At 41.9% G+C, this 18,613-nt stretch overlaps 4 protein-coding genes across 4 annotated transcripts; all 4 read left to right on the top strand.

Moving 5' to 3' along the window:
• The first annotated feature begins 854 nt into the window (after nt 1-854).
• Nucleotides 855-1,964, top strand: LOC127769341 (BTB/POZ and MATH domain-containing protein 2-like). Its single transcript, XM_052294891.1, has one exon. The coding sequence runs from the start codon at nt 855-857 to the stop codon at nt 1,962-1,964; it is 1,110 nt and encodes a 369-aa protein (XP_052150851.1).
• A 697-nt stretch (nt 1,965-2,661) lies between these two features.
• On the top strand, nt 2,662-6,482 carry LOC127771842 (BTB/POZ and MATH domain-containing protein 1-like). The gene is made up of 2 exons (XM_052297786.1): nt 2,662-2,766; nt 5,124-6,482. The coding sequence occupies exon 2, from the start codon at nt 5,199-5,201 to the stop codon at nt 6,339-6,341; it is 1,143 nt and encodes a 380-aa protein (XP_052153746.1). The 5' UTR covers nt 2,662-2,766; nt 5,124-5,198; the 3' UTR covers nt 6,342-6,482.
• Nucleotides 6,483-7,949: 1,467 nt separating this feature from the next.
• On the top strand, nt 7,950-10,709 carry LOC127771875 (BTB/POZ and MATH domain-containing protein 2-like). The gene is made up of 2 exons (XM_052297820.1): nt 7,950-8,044; nt 9,485-10,709. The coding sequence occupies exon 2, from the start codon at nt 9,547-9,549 to the stop codon at nt 10,651-10,653; it is 1,107 nt and encodes a 368-aa protein (XP_052153780.1). The 5' UTR covers nt 7,950-8,044; nt 9,485-9,546; the 3' UTR covers nt 10,654-10,709.
• Nucleotides 10,710-11,806: 1,097 nt separating this feature from the next.
• On the top strand, nt 11,807-15,879 carry LOC127771699 (BTB/POZ and MATH domain-containing protein 2-like). The gene is made up of 3 exons (XM_052297625.1): nt 11,807-11,897; nt 14,263-14,992; nt 15,202-15,879. Exons 2-3 carry the CDS (start codon nt 14,349-14,351, stop codon nt 15,668-15,670), a joined length of 1,113 nt encoding a protein of 370 aa, XP_052153585.1. The 5' UTR covers nt 11,807-11,897; nt 14,263-14,348; the 3' UTR covers nt 15,671-15,879.
• The last annotated feature ends 2,734 nt before the right edge of the window (nt 15,880-18,613 follow it).

Here is an 18,613-nt window from a genome sequence, read left to right as displayed (position 1 = left end):
GGGATGGGTGACCGACCGGGAAATTCTTTCCGGGTAGCATGGCCTGGAGCAATTTGGGATGGGTGACCGACCGGGAAATTCTTTCCGGGTAGCATGGCCTGGAGCAATTTGGGATGGGTGACCAACCGGGAAATTCTTTCCAGGTGCACACGAGTGAGGACAAAGTATGCAGAAAAGACATGTGTTGGTCTGTGAGGGCAGTCTATAACCTATGAAAGCTGCCAGATGTAAGTGGGCCCGGCCTGAGAGAAGCAGGTCGTTAAAAAATGGATTAATATAATTTTTTAAAACAATTTTTCTATGATTGTTTTTTTAAAAATATATATCATTTATCAGTCAAAAAACATGCGCGTAAAAATTGAAAAAGATTTTGACTGACTTAAGCTTGGCCGTATATTCTCTCTCATATATTCAATTGATGGTTCCATTCAGCTTTAACAGAATAACCGCTGATGTCAAAACTCTGTTAGGCTGTGTTTACTTCACTATAAACTTCCAACTTTTTCATCACATCAAATGTTTCGACACATGCATGGAATATTAAATGTGAACGAAAAAAAACCAATTGCACAATTTGCATGTGAATTGCGAGACGAATCTTTTGAGCCTAATTACACCATAATTTAACAATGTGGTGCTACAGTAAATATTTGCTAATGATTGTTTAATTAGGCTTAATAGATTCGTCTCACTGTTTACAGGCGGAATCTGTAATTTATTTTGTTATTAGTCTACGTTTAATACTTTAAATGTGTTTCCGTATACGGCAAGAATATTTTGACAATGCAACTAAACATGGCCTTAATCTGAAATTCTGCAGCTCTATACCATTGTCCGTCCCAAATTAAAGCCATATGCCAATGGCCACCACGCCCACCGTCGCCGGTGGCAAACTGCTGCGGTCCGCCTCTGCCATTGTAGCCAGCAAGGAGAGCGGCCAGCATGTGCTCGAGATCAGCGGCTACTCCAGCATCAAGGACGCCGTCTCCACCAGCAACTGCGTCCAGTCTCGGCCTTTCCGCGTTGGCGGCCATGGTTGGTACATCCGCTACTACCCCAACGGCTTCAACTCGAACGTTTCCGATTGCATATCTATCTACCTCGTCTTGGACGGCCACGACTACTATTACGGTGGCCCAATCGTGAGAGCAGAGCTCACGTTGAGCTTACTCGACCAAGAACGGGAGCCAGTGACATCCTACATCTACAGCCATGGGTTGCAAATTTTCGATGGTTACGGCCGCTATCGGGGATCTCCGCGTTTCATCCAGAAGGCCGTACTGGAGAGATCGGAGTACCTCCGGGACAGCCGCTTCACGATCAGGTGTGACATCACGGTCATGAAGAATCCCGAGGCAAAGGACGTCGAGGAGCGGGTAACCCTGCCACCGTCGGACCTGGCCCGGCACCTCGGCGGCCTCCTCGCCACCGGAGTGGGCGCCGACGTGACGTTTGAGGTCGACGGCAAGACGTTCTTGGCGCATCGGAGTGTGCTCGCGGCCCGATCCCCGGTGTTCCACCAAGAGCTTTTCTCCCTAACGGAGAAGGGGAATGCCGCGACTGGCGGTGCCGGTGTCATCATACGCGTCGACGACATGGAGGCGCAGGACTTCGAGGCTCTGCTCCACTTCATGTACACCGACTCGTTGCCGGAGATGAAAGGTGGAGACGCAGCGGCGATGCTCCCGGACCTGGTCGCGACGGCGAACAGGTATAAGATGGAGAGGCTAAGGTTGGTCTGTGAAGATAAGCTACGTGAGTATGTAACTGTGAGAACCGTGGCAGCCATGTTGGCATTTGCTGGGGAACACCATTGCCCCGAGCTTAAGAAGAAGTGCTTGCAGCTCCTCGAAGATCCAGCAAATTTGAGGAAGATCGTGGAGACTGAAGGTCTTGAGCATCTGACCAAAAGCTACCCCTTTGTTTTGAAGGATTTAATTGCCATGTTTGCTACAAAACCGTAGTTGTGCCCGGTGGTAATTTTATATTTGCTGGTTAACGACTTCTCTTATATAACATGTCCAGTATAAATAAATCTGTTGAGTTGTAAAAGGTTGTTGCAAATATATTTTGTCCTAATTAAATAAGGCAGCTGATCATCGAGATAAAACTAAACTGTTCTGAATCATCGACTTCTTTTTTTACACTACCGTCGACTTTTTTTAAAAACGGATTGATGCATGTAAGTGAATATGAAATCTTAGTGGAAGCGGATAGGTTCGGACTTCAGAGTTCTAGTCTAAATCAGGAATTTACCTTTTTATTCATATTACTATTAAACTTGCTCTAAAAGAAAAAAAGGCTGGGGGTCTAGTTTCTTTTTTCCGATTCTTGTGAAAATTGGGTTTTTCCATGTGGCCTACCTGAGCTGCCAAGTTTGGCATGAGGACCCCGTTGTCGGGAGCAAAGGATTTTGCAGGCTTGCAGTTGCATGGTTTCCAAGAATTTGCCTTTGGTACTAGCTCTCTCTTCCTTGGGTTACATACATACTTGTGGGAGGGAGTACGTGCAGATGCGTTTATTTTGCACGATGTAGACGGTAGCGTGCAAGAAATCTGGAGAATTTTTTGTGGCAAATAAGCCAGGCAATGACTGGACACACATCCTGTGATCCTGTCTTGGTGTTCGTCTCTTCTTTCTTTTTCTAACTCGTGTCCTGTATAAATGTGTCTGGTTCTCTGCTAATAACCCTGCCACAACAGTCTGATTTATCTCCGGCTAAGCTAACCATACTATCTCTGAGCTGATCCGATTAGGGTCCTTCAGGTGTGCAAATCTTTTCTTTGTTTGTTTGTACTTTACACCAATTGGGTCTGCTAAATGTGTATACTGACTGAAAATCATTTATATATGCCAATGATTCAGCCTGATCGAATATATACATTTTGTTATGCTGGGTGCAGTGATGGCATAGGGTGATGAGTAGGCTTATTGTTAGGGTTCCTAATTCATTTATATTGTATTGTATTCCATGAAAGTATTGCAATTACTGGGCATGTTCCGCCATGCGAACTGTCACAACCGCTGCAGCTACTGCATTTGTGGCTGTGTTTAGTTCCTTCCAAAATTAGGAGTTTGGATTGAAATTGGTACAACGTGACTGAAAAATTGTGTGTGTATGATAGGTTGATGTGATGAAAAAAGTTGGAAGTTTAGATCCAAAGTTTATATCTAAACACAGCCTGTAAATGGTTGTCAATTGCAGCTAGTTTGAACTGCTGCAGCCGCTGCATGCTATGGCAGCTTGCACATCCTATTTCGGTAGAATCATCGCAAACATATACTCCCTCCGTTCCAAAATAAATCAACTTCTAGAGTTTGAATTTGTCCTAAAATAAGTCAACTCCTACCTTCTTATCTACCGTCAGACCGTATATCGAGAAATTTTGTTCCTTCAATACCCCTTACCTAACTTCTCTATTAATCAGGAATATTTTGGTCCATTATCTTTTTCACTAATTCTACATTGGGAAGTTAGGGTTTGATTTATTGTAGGATAGAGGGAGTATGTACTAAAAAAAATCACATCACATGTTTTCAGAATTCATTTTATCCTTTTAGTTTTGATGCAAAAGATTCATTTTATCTATGAGATAAAAAATCACATGTTTTTTTATATTAAAAGGACACACATTTATTCGAGTGGGTAGAGTTGTGGTGGCAATGAGCTTGGATCATTTGGAAAAATGATGCCACCTCAGATAAATGCGTGTCCTTCAATAGACACCAAAATAAAACACGTGATTTAAAAAAAATAGAGAAAAAACCTAAAAAATACAAATAATATATAAGTTAAGTTCAACTTCCAATTTGAAAATAAAATGATTTTTTGAGAATATGTGATTTTTTATTTTAAAAAACCTTAAAGAACAAGCTAAAAACCGGGTAAGTGAAAAAAAAAAACTATGGACCAGGGGTTTTGAACAGAACGTGACGGTAGCTGTCCATAGAAGGCTGCGAGCAGCACCAATGTGATGGCACTTGGTGCTAAATTCGTATACGGTAAAGTCGTGCCACCTCAAATAATACCTTAGTGCCAATATTAATATTGCTAAAATATTATAGCTCAGATTCATCAAAGTTTGTACTGCGCAAACAATCTATTTTTCAGGTAGATTTTGGTACGATATGTTTTGCAATTAGTTTTTTGAACGGTCAATTTGCCAAAATGTTGGGGGAAAATACAAACTAATTAATTGCTCCATTTTTTAGCAGGGCCTAGCCGAAACATTTGGCCAGGTAATTTTATTCCATTTTGTTTTCATCCCTAGAAGGATAATCTTTTGCGTACCTTTACTTCACAAATGCAATCCAAAAGGCAATAAAAAATACAGAAAAAAAGGGGAAACGTAGAGCACATGTTTGAATCTCATGAAGATGAAGATGAAGATAAAGATTAAGTGTTTCACGTAAAACGAGGTGGTAATAACGTACAATTAATTAAGTTTTAATTATTATAAACTTGAAAAATAGATTAATCTGATATTTTAGAGAAACTTTCATATAGAAAGTTTTCACACTAAACGTATCGTTTAACATTTTGAAAAGCGTGATACAAGTATCCAAAATTTCATCCAAGAGTTGTTGGAGAAACGAACGCAGACATTCACTCCCCTAAATTTTAAATTTAAACTTGACCTACAAAGTAAAAGACAAACATATATAAAACATGGTGATAAAAAGTGCAAATATTGTTCATAGTGGATTTTTTTTTTGTCTTTGATGGTTGGTCGAACTTAAACCTCAAATCTACTCTCTCCATTTCATATTATAAGTCGTTTTGACTTTATCCTGTTTGAACATATTTAAGTTTGATCAAATTTATAGAAAAATTACCAACAATTTATAATATCAAATTAGTTTCATTACATTGAATATATTTTGATAATATATTTATTTTGTATTGAAAATATTATTTTATTTTTCTATAAATTTGGTTAAATCTAAAATGGTTTGATTAGGATAAAAATGAAAGCGACTTATAATATGAAACAAACAGAGGGAGTAGATACATGATTGCATTGATACCTATCGTAATTCAACGCTATTTGCACTTTACTTTAAGAAATAAATTAAAGCAACGTTCACTTCAGGCGTGAAAACAATCTGCACGTTTTCCCCAGGTACATTCAGTGAAGTAGAGGCGCAACACGGAAAGGAGTCAACACGAACATAGAACGATCGACTCCGGCCAGGCCATGTCCACCACCGGCGGCAGCCGTATGCCACCTCTGCGGTCCGCCTCCGCCGTCGTAGCCGGCACAGAGAGCGGGCAGCACCTGCTCAAGACGGAGGGCTACTCCCGCGTCAAGGACGCGATCCCAAACGGCGGTGAAATCAAGTCTCGATCTTTTCGCGTCGGAGGCCACAACTGGTACATCAGCTACTACCCTAGTGGCTATAACTCGGACAGCACCGACTACATCTCCATTTTCCTCCAGCTCGACGAAAATGTCGAGAAAGGTGTCAAAGCGGATTACAAGTTCAGCTTACTCGACCGTGCTGGGAAGCCATCTTACTCTCGGAGTGGCAAGGGCGCAACCTTCTTCCGTGATGATGGATGGGGGCTCAGGCGTTTCATCAAGAGGGATCAACTAGAAAAATCGGAGTATCTCAAGGATGATTGCTTCACGATCATGTGCGAATTCACGGTCTTCATGGAGGTGCAGACAGAGGACATCGATGTCGTCGCCGCAACCCCACCACCACCACCAACGCCGGTGCCTCCGCCGCCACCTAAAGTGGTGGTACCACCGTCGGACCTGCACCGGCACCTCGGAGGCCTCCTCACCACTGGGGAGGGCGCCGACGTGACATTTGAGGTCAATGGAAAGACGTTCATGGCACACAGGTGGGTGCTAGCGGCTCGGTCACCGGTGTTCCATGAGAAGCTCTTTGGTGGCCTAGGGAAGGAGAGCGCCGCAACCAATGGCGTCGTCGACGTCGTATGCATCGATGACATGGAGGCGCAAGATTTTGAGGCTTTGCTCCGCTACATGTACACCGACTCGCTGCCGGAGATGAAAGGAGGAGAGGAAGCGGCGATGCTACCGGACCTGGTCGCGGCGGCGAACAGGTATAAGATAGAGAGGTTAAGGCTGGTATGCGAACAAAAGCTATGCAAGTACGTGAATGGGAGAACTGTTGTTGCCATGCTTGCATTCGCCGAGGAGCACCATTGCAATGGCCTCAAGGAGAATTGCTTGCATTTCCTCGATGATACAGTAAAATTGAGGGAAATCGTGAAGGCAGAAGGACTAGAGAATCTGAGCAAAAGTTACCCTTCTATTTTAAAGGACCTAATTGCCAAGCTCGCTGCTGTACTAAACGTAGCTAGCTGAGCTACAGTGGGCCTAAATATGCAACCAGTTTGGGAGTCCTCTTAATGTAGCCATGTGTCAACATGTATATATGTATATAGGGTGTGTTCGTAGGAGGCAGTTCCCAACCCAAACCCTGCACACGGAAAACGGAACGATCTATTAGCACGTGATTAATTAAGTATTTGCTATTTTTTTTTCAAAAATAGATTAATTTGATTTTTTTAAGCAACTTTCGTATATAAACTTTTTGCAAAACACAAACCGTTTAACAGTTTAAAAAGCGTGCGCGCGGAAAACGAAGGAGAGGGGTTGGGAAAGAGGGGCATCCGAACACACCCACAGTAATTAAGAAGAGGGAAAAGAAATTATTAAATGGAATGATAAAAGAAAACAGGCATTGTAATACAACTCCAACAAATACTACACGCGAATGTATTTCAATAGAAATTTATCGAGATCAAGATATGTCGTTGGTCCCTCTTTGAACACATGCTAGGAGGAGCACTTGTTTGTATGTATGGTGTGTGTGTGTACTGCATAGTGATATGTGTATGTGTGCATCTTCTATGGAATCCAAGAAAATGGATAAACATGGTAAATTTTAGTTGGAAGTAGTAAAATTTATCTGCCATGTTTGTTTTAGTGTAAATTTGGAATTTCCTCCAGCATTTTTTGTTTATGCTGTTTGTCAGTCTTCAGGCCTTGTATGCATCTCTGACAAACATGTTCAGTGATGTGTTTTTGTTTTCACAACATCTTTTTAAAATAATTGAAAACACAGAAAACACAACAACAAACTGATGAGGCCAACAATATCTGGTCCATCTGAACCAGTTCTTCCCTTCTAGTGGTTGGATCAGTTTTTCCCACTGTAATTAACTTAGGCCTTGTTTAGATCTCATGGCAAAAATTTTCACCCTGTCATATCGAATGTTTGGACACATGTATGGAGTATTAAATATAAACGAAAAAATAACTAATTACACAAATTACGTGTAAATTGCGAGACGAATCTTTTAAGCCTAATTGCTCAATGATCTGACAATGTGGTGCTAAAGTAAACATTTGCTAATAACAGATTAATTAATAAATTCGTCTCGCAGTTTATAGGAAGATTTTGTAATTTGTTTTGTTATTAGTCTATATTTAATACTTTAAATATGTGTCCGTATATTATACTTATACGTCGTGCTTGGCTGCCTTTTTAGTTTTTACTGAGTTCCTTTGCCCTGACCAAAGGAGGAACCCGTTGTCGGGAGCAAAGGATTGCAGACCTGCAGAGGTTCCCAGATTCCTTGGATTACTTGCAGGCGTGTATCCATGTGAGCTAGGAGTAGACGGTAGCTTGCAAGGAAGCTGGAGAATTCAACAACAAATTAAATTAGGGCTATGTTTAGTTTAGCGCAAAGTTTAGATTTTGGTTGAAATTAAAGATGATGTGACTGAAAAGTTGTGTGTGTATGACAGGTTGATGTGATGGAAAAGGACTGAAGTTTGGATCCAAACTTTAGATCTAAACACAGCCTAGCTAAGCAATGACCCTTTTTTTTCCCCTCTCTATTGCCTCCGATATAAATCTGTGTCGAACTGTCGATAGATGCCACATCTGCCGACCCTGCAACAGCAGCTAATCCTAGCTGGATCAAACCATCTCCAGCCAAGACAAAATCAACGACATATCTCTGTCTCTGAAGTCTGACCTGATTCGGATGGTCCTTCAGGTGTGTGTAAATCCTTTCTTTGTTTGAACCTCATATATGCCTACTGAAACTCTGCTAGATTAATTTGCACGCTGACTGAAATTCGTTGATGCCTCAAAGCTTCATCAAGATGACATATCCATTGCACATTTGCGCTCCATGATTAATTGGCCGCATTTGGTGACTTTGACGCTCAAACTTTTTCTTGTATCCCTTCTTCTACTATTTGTGTGTGTTATGCATTATTTGTACTCCATGAAGTTCCGCGCGAGAAGTCTTTCTGTCTTTCAGTAGAATCATTGAAAAAGTAAATTAAAAGGGATATGCTGATATGCAGCTTGATCTATTTTTGAAAAAATGGACGGATAATTTGACAATTTGCTTCTTTTTTTTTTACACCTAACCAGACATTCAGTTTTGTCTCTCACACTTACTTCCATTTGTCCATCCGTTCGATATTCATCTATATAACCAGTTAATTCGTAATTCAGATAAAATCCCAGGCTGACCCAGCATGATTTAGGTCGCATTCATAGTAACAACATTTTAAAAAACATCGTCTGCAACCATTGATTAATAGTTCTTTTAGTTAATGGGAATCTCGGCCTTTACTTCAATTTACAACCACTTATTACATAATTTGCAGCCCATAATTAAGACTACCAATGTATAAAATCCATAAGATAACAAAGAATCACAAACACTTCAACATACAGAGAGGAATAACATAGTCATAAGGAAACACTATTGCTAAATCTCCATCCATATATAGTTGCTCATAAAGCAAAGAACCACAAACACTTTCTACATACAGAGAGGAACAACATTGTCAAAAGGAAAAACTATTGCTAAATCTCCATCCATATATAGTTGCTCAGAAAACAAAGAACCGCAAACACTTTCTACATACAGAGAGGAACAACATTGTCAAAAGGAAAAACTATTGCTAAATCCCCATCCATATATAGTTGCTCATAAATCTACACAACCATTGATTAATTACGTCCATAATAGAACGAGTTTTAGTTCTATACCTCATGCCACAGCCCACCTAGACCAATACTTGGATCCAACAGTGACTCTCCATATTGCCTCGTTGGTTAGGACCAAATACTAGACTGAATAGAAAATATTTGGCACCATATACCAATGAGGCATAAATATATACTCCCTCCATTTCATATTGTAAGTAATTTGACTTTTTTTCTTAGTCAAAGTTCATTAAGTTTAACCAAGTTTATAGGAAAATATATTTCAATACAAAATAAACATATTGTTAAAATATATTCAATGTTAAATTTAATAAAACTAATTTGATGCTGTAAATGTTACTACTATTTTCTAAAAATTTTGACTAAGAAAAAAGTCAAACGACTCATAATATGAAACGGATCGAGGGAGTAATCTATATAATTAAGTGTGTCACCCTTACTAATTGCTTAATTCCGCACACATATGCAGCCTTGAACAGCAAGAATTGTGGCACTCGTGATCATAAATAATCAAGCTTAATCTCCATAGCTATGCCAACCTCCACTGGCAGCCGCAAACCGGTGCGGTCTGCCTCCACCATCATAGCCGGCACAGAGAGCGGCCAGCACCTTCTCAAGATCGATGGCTACTCCCACACCAAGGACAAGCTCCCGACCGTCGGCAGTACCATCGAGTCACGATCTTTCCGCGTCGGAGGCCACAGCTGGCACATCAGCTACTATCCCAGCGGCAACGACTCGGACAAAGCTAACTGCATCTCCATCTTCCTCAACCTCGACGACGATGTAGACGTGAAAGCTCAGTTCAAGTTTAGCTTACTCGACCGTGCCGGGAGGCCATCATACTTGAAGAGTATTGACAACCCGCACATCTTCAAAAGCAGCGGGTGGGGGTTTAGATGTTTCATCCAGAGGGATGTGCTGGAGAAATCGGAGTATCTCCGGGACGACTGCCTCACGATCGTGTGCGACCTCACCGTCTTCATGGAGTTGCAGACGGAGGACATCGACGTAAACACCGCAATGCCACCGCCGCTGCCGCCTATGGTGGTGGTCCCACCGCCGGACCTGCACCGGCACCTCGGAGGCCTCCTCGCCACCGGGGAGGGCGCCGACGTGACGTTTGAGGTCAGCGGAAAGACGTTCGCGGCACACAGGTTGTTGCTCGCGGCCCGGTCTCCGGTGTTCCGTGCAGAGCTCTTCGGGCCAAGAAAGGAGGGTGCCACAACCAGCGGCGCAGTGGATGACACCATACGCATCGACGACATGGAGGCGCAGGACTTCGAGGCTCTGCTCCGCTACATGTACACCGACTCGCTGCTGGAGACAAAGGCGGTGGCGATGCTTCCGGACCTGGTCGTGGCGGCGAACAAGTACAAGATCGAGAGGCTGAGGCTGGTGTGCGAGCACAAACTGTGCGAGTACATGAACGGGAGAACTGTTGTTGCCATGCTTGCATTCGCCCGGGAGCACCGTTGCGATGGCCTTAAGGAGAAGTGCTTGCGTTTCCTCGACGATCCAGTGAAAGTGAGAGAGATCGTGAAGGCGGAGGGACTCGATAATCTGAGCAAAAGTTACACTTCTATTTTGACGGATCTAATTGCCAAGCTTGCTGCAGTACCAGCATCGCAAACTTAGCTCCAGTGGCCTAAATGTGTAACTAGTTCGCGAGTCCTCTAATTAATTAATGTAGCCACGTGTCAACATACTATGTATATTATATTTATATATATATATATATATATATATATATATATATATTAAATTTGTTTGGTGCTCCATGGTGCTTCCTCCGTTTCACACATTTATATTATCTAGACTCATTAGCATCAATATGAATGTGGGAAATGCTAGAATGACTTACATTGTGAAACGGAGGGAGTAGTAAGTAAGAAGAGGGAAAAGAAACTATTAAATGGAGTGATAAAAGAAACAAGCATTGTAGTACAGGTCCAGCAAAGTCTTCACGCGAAAGTGTTTTCAACAGATGGTTCCTCTTTAAACATATGTTAAGGGGATCATCTATAGGTGTGTATGGTGTGCATGCAAAGTGATACGTGCAGTGTACATATAACGTGGAATAGAAAAAAAATGACCAAACAAGATAAATATTATCTAGCTGGAAGTAGTAAAATATATCTGGCATGTGTTTTTCTTTTCAAAATAATTTAAAAAAGGCACTACAAAACAACAACAAACTGAGGTCAAACCATGCATATCTGGTCCATCCGAGTCAGTTCTTTCTTTTTAGTGGTTGGATCAGTTCTGCAACTGTACTGAGAGTGTTTGAGAGAAGAAGAAAGGAAAAGATTACAAAGATACATAGTGCGAGTTATTAGCATATGATTAATTAAGTATTAATTATTTTAATTTTACAAAATAGATTATATGATTTTTTAAAAAAACAACTTTCCTATTTTTTTTTAAAAAAAATTGTACCATTTAACAGTTTAAAAAGCATACGAGAGAAATCTCGTCTCTTGGTTCGTGTAACTGTATTGCACCGTTTCTTGGCTGAACAAACGCACGCTCGCAGGTGTGGCCTTTTTTTTTTTTCTGAGTTCCCAAGTTTGCCATGGCCAAGTAACCCGTTGCCGGGAGCAAAGGATTGCAGACCTGCAGAGGCTCCCAGATTCCTTGCATTACAGACGGTAGCTTGCAAGGAAGCTGGAGAATTCAGCAAGGACCCTCTCTCTCTCTCTCTCTCTCTCTCTCTCTCTCTCTCTCTCTCTCTCCTCCGACATAAATATGTGTCGATGCCACCTCTGCCAACCCTGCAACAGCAGCTAATCGCAGTTAAGATCAAACCATCTCTCCGGCCAAGACAATATCAACGCCGCCATATATCTCTGACCTGATTCGATCGGGTGGTCTTAATTCAGGTGTGTAATGTAATCCTTCTTTGTTTGAACGACTTCGAACCTGATATATACAGCAAATTGAAACTGCTAGATTTGCATGCTGGCTGAAAATCGTTGATGCCTCAATGCTTCATCAAGATCAAATATCCATTATTGCACATTATTTGTACTTCATTAATTGGCCGCATTTGGTAACTTTAAGCGACTCAAACCTTTTCTTGTGTTTCTTCTTCTTCTTCTTCTTCTTCTTCTTCTTCTTCTTTATTTGAGTGGTGTAATACATTATTTGTACTCCATAAAGTTTCGCGTGGGAAGTCTTTATGCCTTTCAGTACAATCATTGCAAAAGCAAAAGGGATATGTGAAGCATGTTCTATTTTTGAGAAAATGGATATAATTAAACAATTAATTGGTTTTATTTTTACAACTAACTAGGGTTGGACATCCAGTTTTTTCTAACATACTTGCTTCCAATCTGTTATTCATCGATATGCGCAGGGTATAACTGGGATCAAGCCCCAGGCTGACCCAGCATGATTAAAGTCACATTCATAATAATAACAAGAGTAAAGAAAAGAACACTCTCCATCCCAAATATAAGGCTCCTACAACTTTAGAAAAATCAACATAGCATATGATTAATATTTTTTTAGTAATGGGAATTGAGACCTTTGCTTCAACAAAAGATGCGACCACTTATTTCATACTCCCTCTGTCCCATATATAAAAAACACAATCCTGAGTTTGAATCTGTACATAGTATATGTCCAGATTCAAATCCAGGATAGGATTTTTTATGGGACGGATGGAGTATGGTTTACATGCTCATAGACTACCAGTCTACCAATATAAGAAATTCGCTAGGTGACAACAAACCACGGACACTCCAACATACATAGAGGGATAACATAATCAAAAAGAAAATTCTATAGCTGAATCTCGATTCATAGTTGACATAAATCTACTTGATTGTTAATTATCTCTAAACTCCAGCAAGCATATCAAGTGAAATCCTTGTCCTCCTAAAACCTTTGCAATAGAGCCCAATGTTGAAACTAGTACGTTACCCTATAGAGTACCTACATGTAATATTAATTGGAGCCCTGTCAAAAACAAACATAATTCGTACTATATCAGAGCCTAACACAATTCAATGCCCTTACTAGAACTTGTATTTTTATTTTATTTTAGTAGCTACCCCCATAAGCCAATCCAAACATACGAGAAATACTATTGGATGGAACTATGCCAAAAGACACATAAACATCTCTCCAAAGAAACTTAGTAAAATGATATTAAAAAAATAATGAATAGTTTCATTGTGTATACAGAAACTGTATTTTATACTACCATTTCAATTTGGTCTTCCTAAATTACTCTTAATTAGAGCCACTCCTTTATAGCAATATCACTTAAAATCTTAATCTTAAGTGGCATTTTCAACTTAATGTCCTTGTTCCTCTCAACATGACCATGGTTAATTATTTAGAATAAAGATATCCATAGATACAATATTTCTTTTAACTTCCATGTGACCACTCCAAAAATGAGAATGTTCATGTTTTTCACCACTTAAGCAATAGTTTGATACTTAATATACTTATTCATAAGAAGACTACTTCATCCTCATTATTCAATTTAAACGGTCATTTGCTCAAAACACATTGGTTCTAAATATCAATATATGTATGTTTAATGTTATGCATGTGATATCATTAGATTCATATTTGAAAGAACTTTCGTATGATGTTTCTTTTGTAAGAGACGGAAAAAGTATAATACTACTCCCTCTGTTTCAGGCTATAAGATGTTTTGACTTTGGTCAAAGTCAAACTACTCTAAGTTTGACTAACTCTATAGAAAAAAAGTAGTAATATTTACAACACCAACATAGTTCCATTAAATCTATAATTGAATAAATTTTCATAATATATTAGTCTTGGGTTAAAAATATTACTAATTTTTCTACAAAATTAGTCAAACTTAGAGTAGTTTGACTTTAACCAAAGTTAAAATGTCTTATAACCTGAAACGAAGGGGTTTTTAAGTTCCAACTAGCCCAATATTTCGATCAAACGCTGACTCTCCCTATCGCCTTATTGGTTAGGACCAAATATTGTACTACATAGACAATATTTGTCACCATATACTAACGAGGTCTAACTATATATAATTAAAGTGATTTTACAGCTCTTGAGAGGTAATGAAAGATACCATATTTTCTAGTGTAAAATTTTGTACCTTTCGATACCTCCGATACTATGAGGTACTAAATTTACACTAAAAATTTTGCTATCTCTTGGTATCTCTTAAGGATCGTAAAATTTCTCGTATAATTAAGTGTGTCGTCATCCTTACCAATTTCTCCATTCTTCACATATTTGCAGCGTTTAACAGCAAGTATCGTGGCAGCAAAGTGCACTATAGCAATCACAAATAATCAGGTGGAAAAGAATCACCAATTTCCATAGATATGCCAACCGCCACCGGCAGCCGCACACCGGTGCGGTCTGCCTCCGCCGTCATAGCCGGCACGGAGAGCGGCCAGCACCTTCTCAAGATCGACGGCTACTCCCGCATCAAGGACGAGTTGCCCACCGGCAGTGACATCAAGTCTCGATCTTTCCGCGCCAGAGGCCATAGCTGGCACCTGCGCTACTACCCCAACGGCTTCAACTCGGACTGCGCCGAGTGCATCTCCATCTTCCTCCAGCTCGACCACAATGTCATGAAAGGCGTGAAAGCCCAGTATAAGTTCAGCTTGCTCGACCGTGCCAGGAAGCCGTCATACTCCAGGAGCAGTGGCAAGGCGGACATCTTCCTCAACACCGGCTGGGGTTACCGGACTTACATCGAAAGGGAGCTCCTGGAATCGTCGTCGGAGTATCTAGTAGATGACTGCCTCACGATCGCGTGTGACTTCACCGTCTTCAAGGACCTGCGGACTGAGGACATCGACGTCGATGAGACGACGCCGCCACCGCCGTCACCGCCGTCGCCTCCTACGGTGGTGGTCCCGCCATCTGACCTGCACCAGCACCTCGGAGGTCTCCTCACCACCGGAGAGGGCGCCGACATGACGTTCGAGGTCGAGGGCAAGACGTTCGCGGCACACAGGTGGGCAAGGTTTTCAATTTCGATTTCGGCTAAAATTTCGGCCATTTCGGTAGAACCGACATTTTTTGGACCGAAATTTTCTGAAATTTTGACACAATTTAATTGAATTTGACTAAATTCACAAAAAAAATGAGAAAAAAATGAAAATTTTGGCCGAGATATTGACTTGCCGGGGGGGTCCAAAATTACCGAAATTTCAATCCATGCAGGTGGGTGCTCGCGGCCCGGTCTCCAGTGTTCCGTGCGGCGCTCTTCGATGCCACAACCAGAGGCACCGGTGATGTAGTGCGCGTCGATGCCATGAAGGCGCATGACTTCGAGGCTCTGCTTCGCTACATCTACACCGACTCATTGCCGGAGATGAAAGGAGGAGAGGCAGCGGCGATGCTCCCGGACCTTGTCGCGGCAGCAAACAGGTACAAAATGGAGAGGCTAAGGCTGGTGTGCGAACACAAGCTATGCGAGTACGTGAACGGGAGAACGGTTGTTGCCATGCTTGCATTCGCGGGGGAGCACGGGTGCGATGGCCTTAAGGAGAAATGCCTGCGTTTTCTTGATGACCCGGTGAAATTGAGAGAGATTGTGCAGGCAGAGGGAGTCGAGAATTTGAGTAAAAGCTACCCTTCTATTTTGAAAGATGTAATTGCCAAGCTTGCTGCAACAGCCGTAGCTAGCTGAGCTCAAGTGGCCTAAAAGCATACTATGTTAGTCTGTGTCAAGATAGTAATTAAATGGTAATAATAGGAGTGGAAAGAAATTACTAGATGGGGGTGATAAGATGTATAGCAAGCTTTGTACTACAAAATTGTATTGGTCCCAACACTAATTGATGAAATTAGTTGGAAGTAGTGAATTTTATGTGCATGGTTGTTAATGTGTAAATCTGAATTTTCATGCAATATGTTTGTTTATGCATATGTGCTGGTCTTGTATCCATGTCTAACAAACATGTTCATAGAATGCATAGTACTACCTCCATCTTAAAATATAGCAACTTTTAGCTATGTATTTAGACATGTGCTTGTCTAGATACATAGCTAAAACTTGTTATACTAGCATATTGCTTGTGCGTTGCAACGTAATTTTAATTAAAGAAAATTATTATTAATCTATTATTATCATCTTTTAATTATCGTATATATTTCTATTTACATGTGGATCCTTTGTCTCCACACTTTTATATCTTTATTTCTAAAAAAATAGAGAGTTCGTGACATATGGGCCCTCTAGTCCCACATGTCTTTCTTTCTCTAGAAAAGGTTGAAGTATTTTTTTATAAGGCGCATAGATTTTGGGATGGAGGGAGTAGCTCTTTGCGGCTTGCTATCCCTATTGTTCTCTACAACACCACGTCAGACTTTCTCACAGCTTCCCACATTGCAACTGTCCCTTCCACCTCCCTCCTCTCGCCCTCACCTCCTCTACCCGTCAGCCCCGGCACCGACCTCTCGCTATCGCTCTCCGCTGTCCTCCCCCACCCCACCCCCCTCCCCGCCGCTAGGCCTCGGAGGACGACATGTTATTGTAGACCAGGGTGCGCCAGCTTTCTAGAACCTATTGGCGGCGGCGGACGTGGCTGTGGCGACACAACCAGTGGCTCAGCTACCGGGGATGCCGGAGGGGGCCTGCACCCCCCCTATCCAAACCCCCCCCCCCTGGCTGTTACAAGTATATAACAGGGTTAAGCAATTAGGCATGTAGCATCCACTGTTAGGGGCTGTTAGATTTTTAGTCAGACTCTTAGTGCTTAGTCTTATGATTTTCCATCTTTTAAAAGTAAAACAGAAAATGCTTATTTATGAGACTATTTGGTAGTTTACATTGAGGACTGGTTCCAAACTTCTAATGATATTATTAAAGAGCTGAATTCAAGTTTTTTAGGCAAAACATATGATACGTACCTTGTTATATTGAACATTTGAATCTCTTTTTTCTCAAAATATAACATATGATGGTTTTGTAATCTAGCTACAACGAAGCTATATTTATTGATTGTTATCGGTAGTGACTATTTGGCTCATTTACTATCCATGATTATTCGGTCTTATGACTCCCCCCCACCCCCACCCCCACCCCCCCACCCTCAAATCCTAGCTTCGCCACTGGGCACAACCACACAATGCCACCTGCCTAATAGTGTCTCCGCTTGCAGACGCGCATCTCTCCCTTTGAATCGCTCCTGGGCACAATGGTGGAAACCATCCAGAACCTTCTACGACCGTTCCGCTGTAGACGCAATGGAAGTTCCAATCTTCTCCACCGCTTCTGCAGCCTCGAGCCTCCGCCACCGCCTCCGCAGTGACATGCCAGCGAAGTCTTCCAATTGAATACCACCATCAACGAGTACCACGCAGGCAGAATTGCTGCCGCGCGCTGAGTCTTCGATGAAATGTCAGAACGGAACGTGTTCATGTGGAGCTGCATGGTCTCTGGAGGGTTTATACAACCGCGCAGTTATCACACGGTTATCACGTGCAACAGGGGTGGACCCAGGACCTGAGCACCCTTGGCCATGGCCCAGGGCCTGCGGTGGGCCAATGCAAATTTTCACTCGTGTTGGGCCGAGGTCCTAGCAAATTACCGCATGCTGGCCCGGGCTTTGTTGTTGTGATAGGTTTGCCCCTGACGTGCGATAACCTTCTCAGTTCTTAAAATCATGGTAGTCCTTGCGGTAACCGCATGGCTTTCATTGTAATCGTGCGGTTACCGCGATAACCACTTTACCGTAGGGTGACGGTAACCCCACCCAAAACAGTTTGGTGAACCCTAGACTGGACTTGTCAGGAACTGGATGCTCACCAAGACTGGACTTGTCATGAGTTTTCTGTCAGCACCAACTAGTGGTTATCTGCACGTATGTACCGATTGGAAACACCATATACAACTAGTTGTGGTTATCAATGCCACTTCGTTAATTGGTTAATTGGTGCTGACAGAATAACTGAATATATGGTGTTTCGATCGGTACATACGTGCATTGCATATATCTTCTTGCACAGTTAAGTTTTGTCTTTTTAGTGGGTTGAATCGGTTTTCCGAGTTCCAACTGTGTTCTACTGTATTATACGTACTGTTGACATGTGCCGTGCCTGACTGATGAACAAAGGCATATGCAGGTAGCCTTTTTTTGCTGAGTTCCCAAGTTTACGATGGCTAGGAACCCGTTGTCGGGAGCAAAGGATTGCAGAAGTTCCGAGAATTTGGCTGCTGCGGCAACGTAGCTCGATCGGTAGATCCCTTTCCTTGGATTACAGGCGTCTATACATGTGATTTCCTCCGTTAATCCATTTTACACGGATAGCTAGCTAGACGGTAGCTTGCAAGGAAGCTCGAGAATTTAGCAACAGATTAGTAACTAGCTAGGCAGTGGCCAGGGATGCATCGTGTAATTTTTTCTTTCTTTCTGCCTTTTATTGATATAAATGTCCCGGTCCCTTTGCCAACCCTGCAACAATAGCTTGTCTAGCCAAGACAATATCAACATCGTTCGTCAGACCTGATTCGGTTGGTACTTCAGGTGTGTACATCGATATCTTTTCTTAATTTGTTTGTACTTTATCTATATACTGGTACCAATTAACTGAGGGCACTACACTGGCCAAGGTCACCGGTGATGGGCCC

Source organism: Oryza glaberrima, chromosome 4 (assembly GCF_000147395.1).
Source record: "Oryza glaberrima chromosome 4, OglaRS2, whole genome shotgun sequence".
Classification (NCBI taxonomy): Eukaryota; Viridiplantae; Streptophyta; class Magnoliopsida; order Poales; family Poaceae; genus Oryza; species Oryza glaberrima.
The sequence above is the reverse complement of the archived record's forward strand: the minus strand, read 5'-3'. Positions and strand labels throughout refer to the sequence as shown.

Coding starts and splice junctions, on each gene's coding strand:
- LOC127771875 (XM_052297820.1), top strand. CDS start 9,547: ATGCCAACCTCCACTGGCAGCCGCAAACCGGTGCGGTCTGCCTCCACC.
- LOC127771842 (XM_052297786.1), top strand. CDS start 5,199: ATGTCCACCACCGGCGGCAGCCGTATGCCACCTCTGCGGTCCGCCTCC.
- LOC127769341 (XM_052294891.1), top strand. CDS start 855: ATGCCAATGGCCACCACGCCCACCGTCGCCGGTGGCAAACTGCTGCGG.
- LOC127771699 (XM_052297625.1), top strand. CDS start 14,349: ATGCCAACCGCCACCGGCAGCCGCACACCGGTGCGGTCTGCCTCCGCC. Junction 14,993..15,201: donor AAGACGTTCGCGGCACACAG/GTGGGCAAGGTT, acceptor CAATCCATGCAG/GTGGGTGCTCGCGGCCCGGT.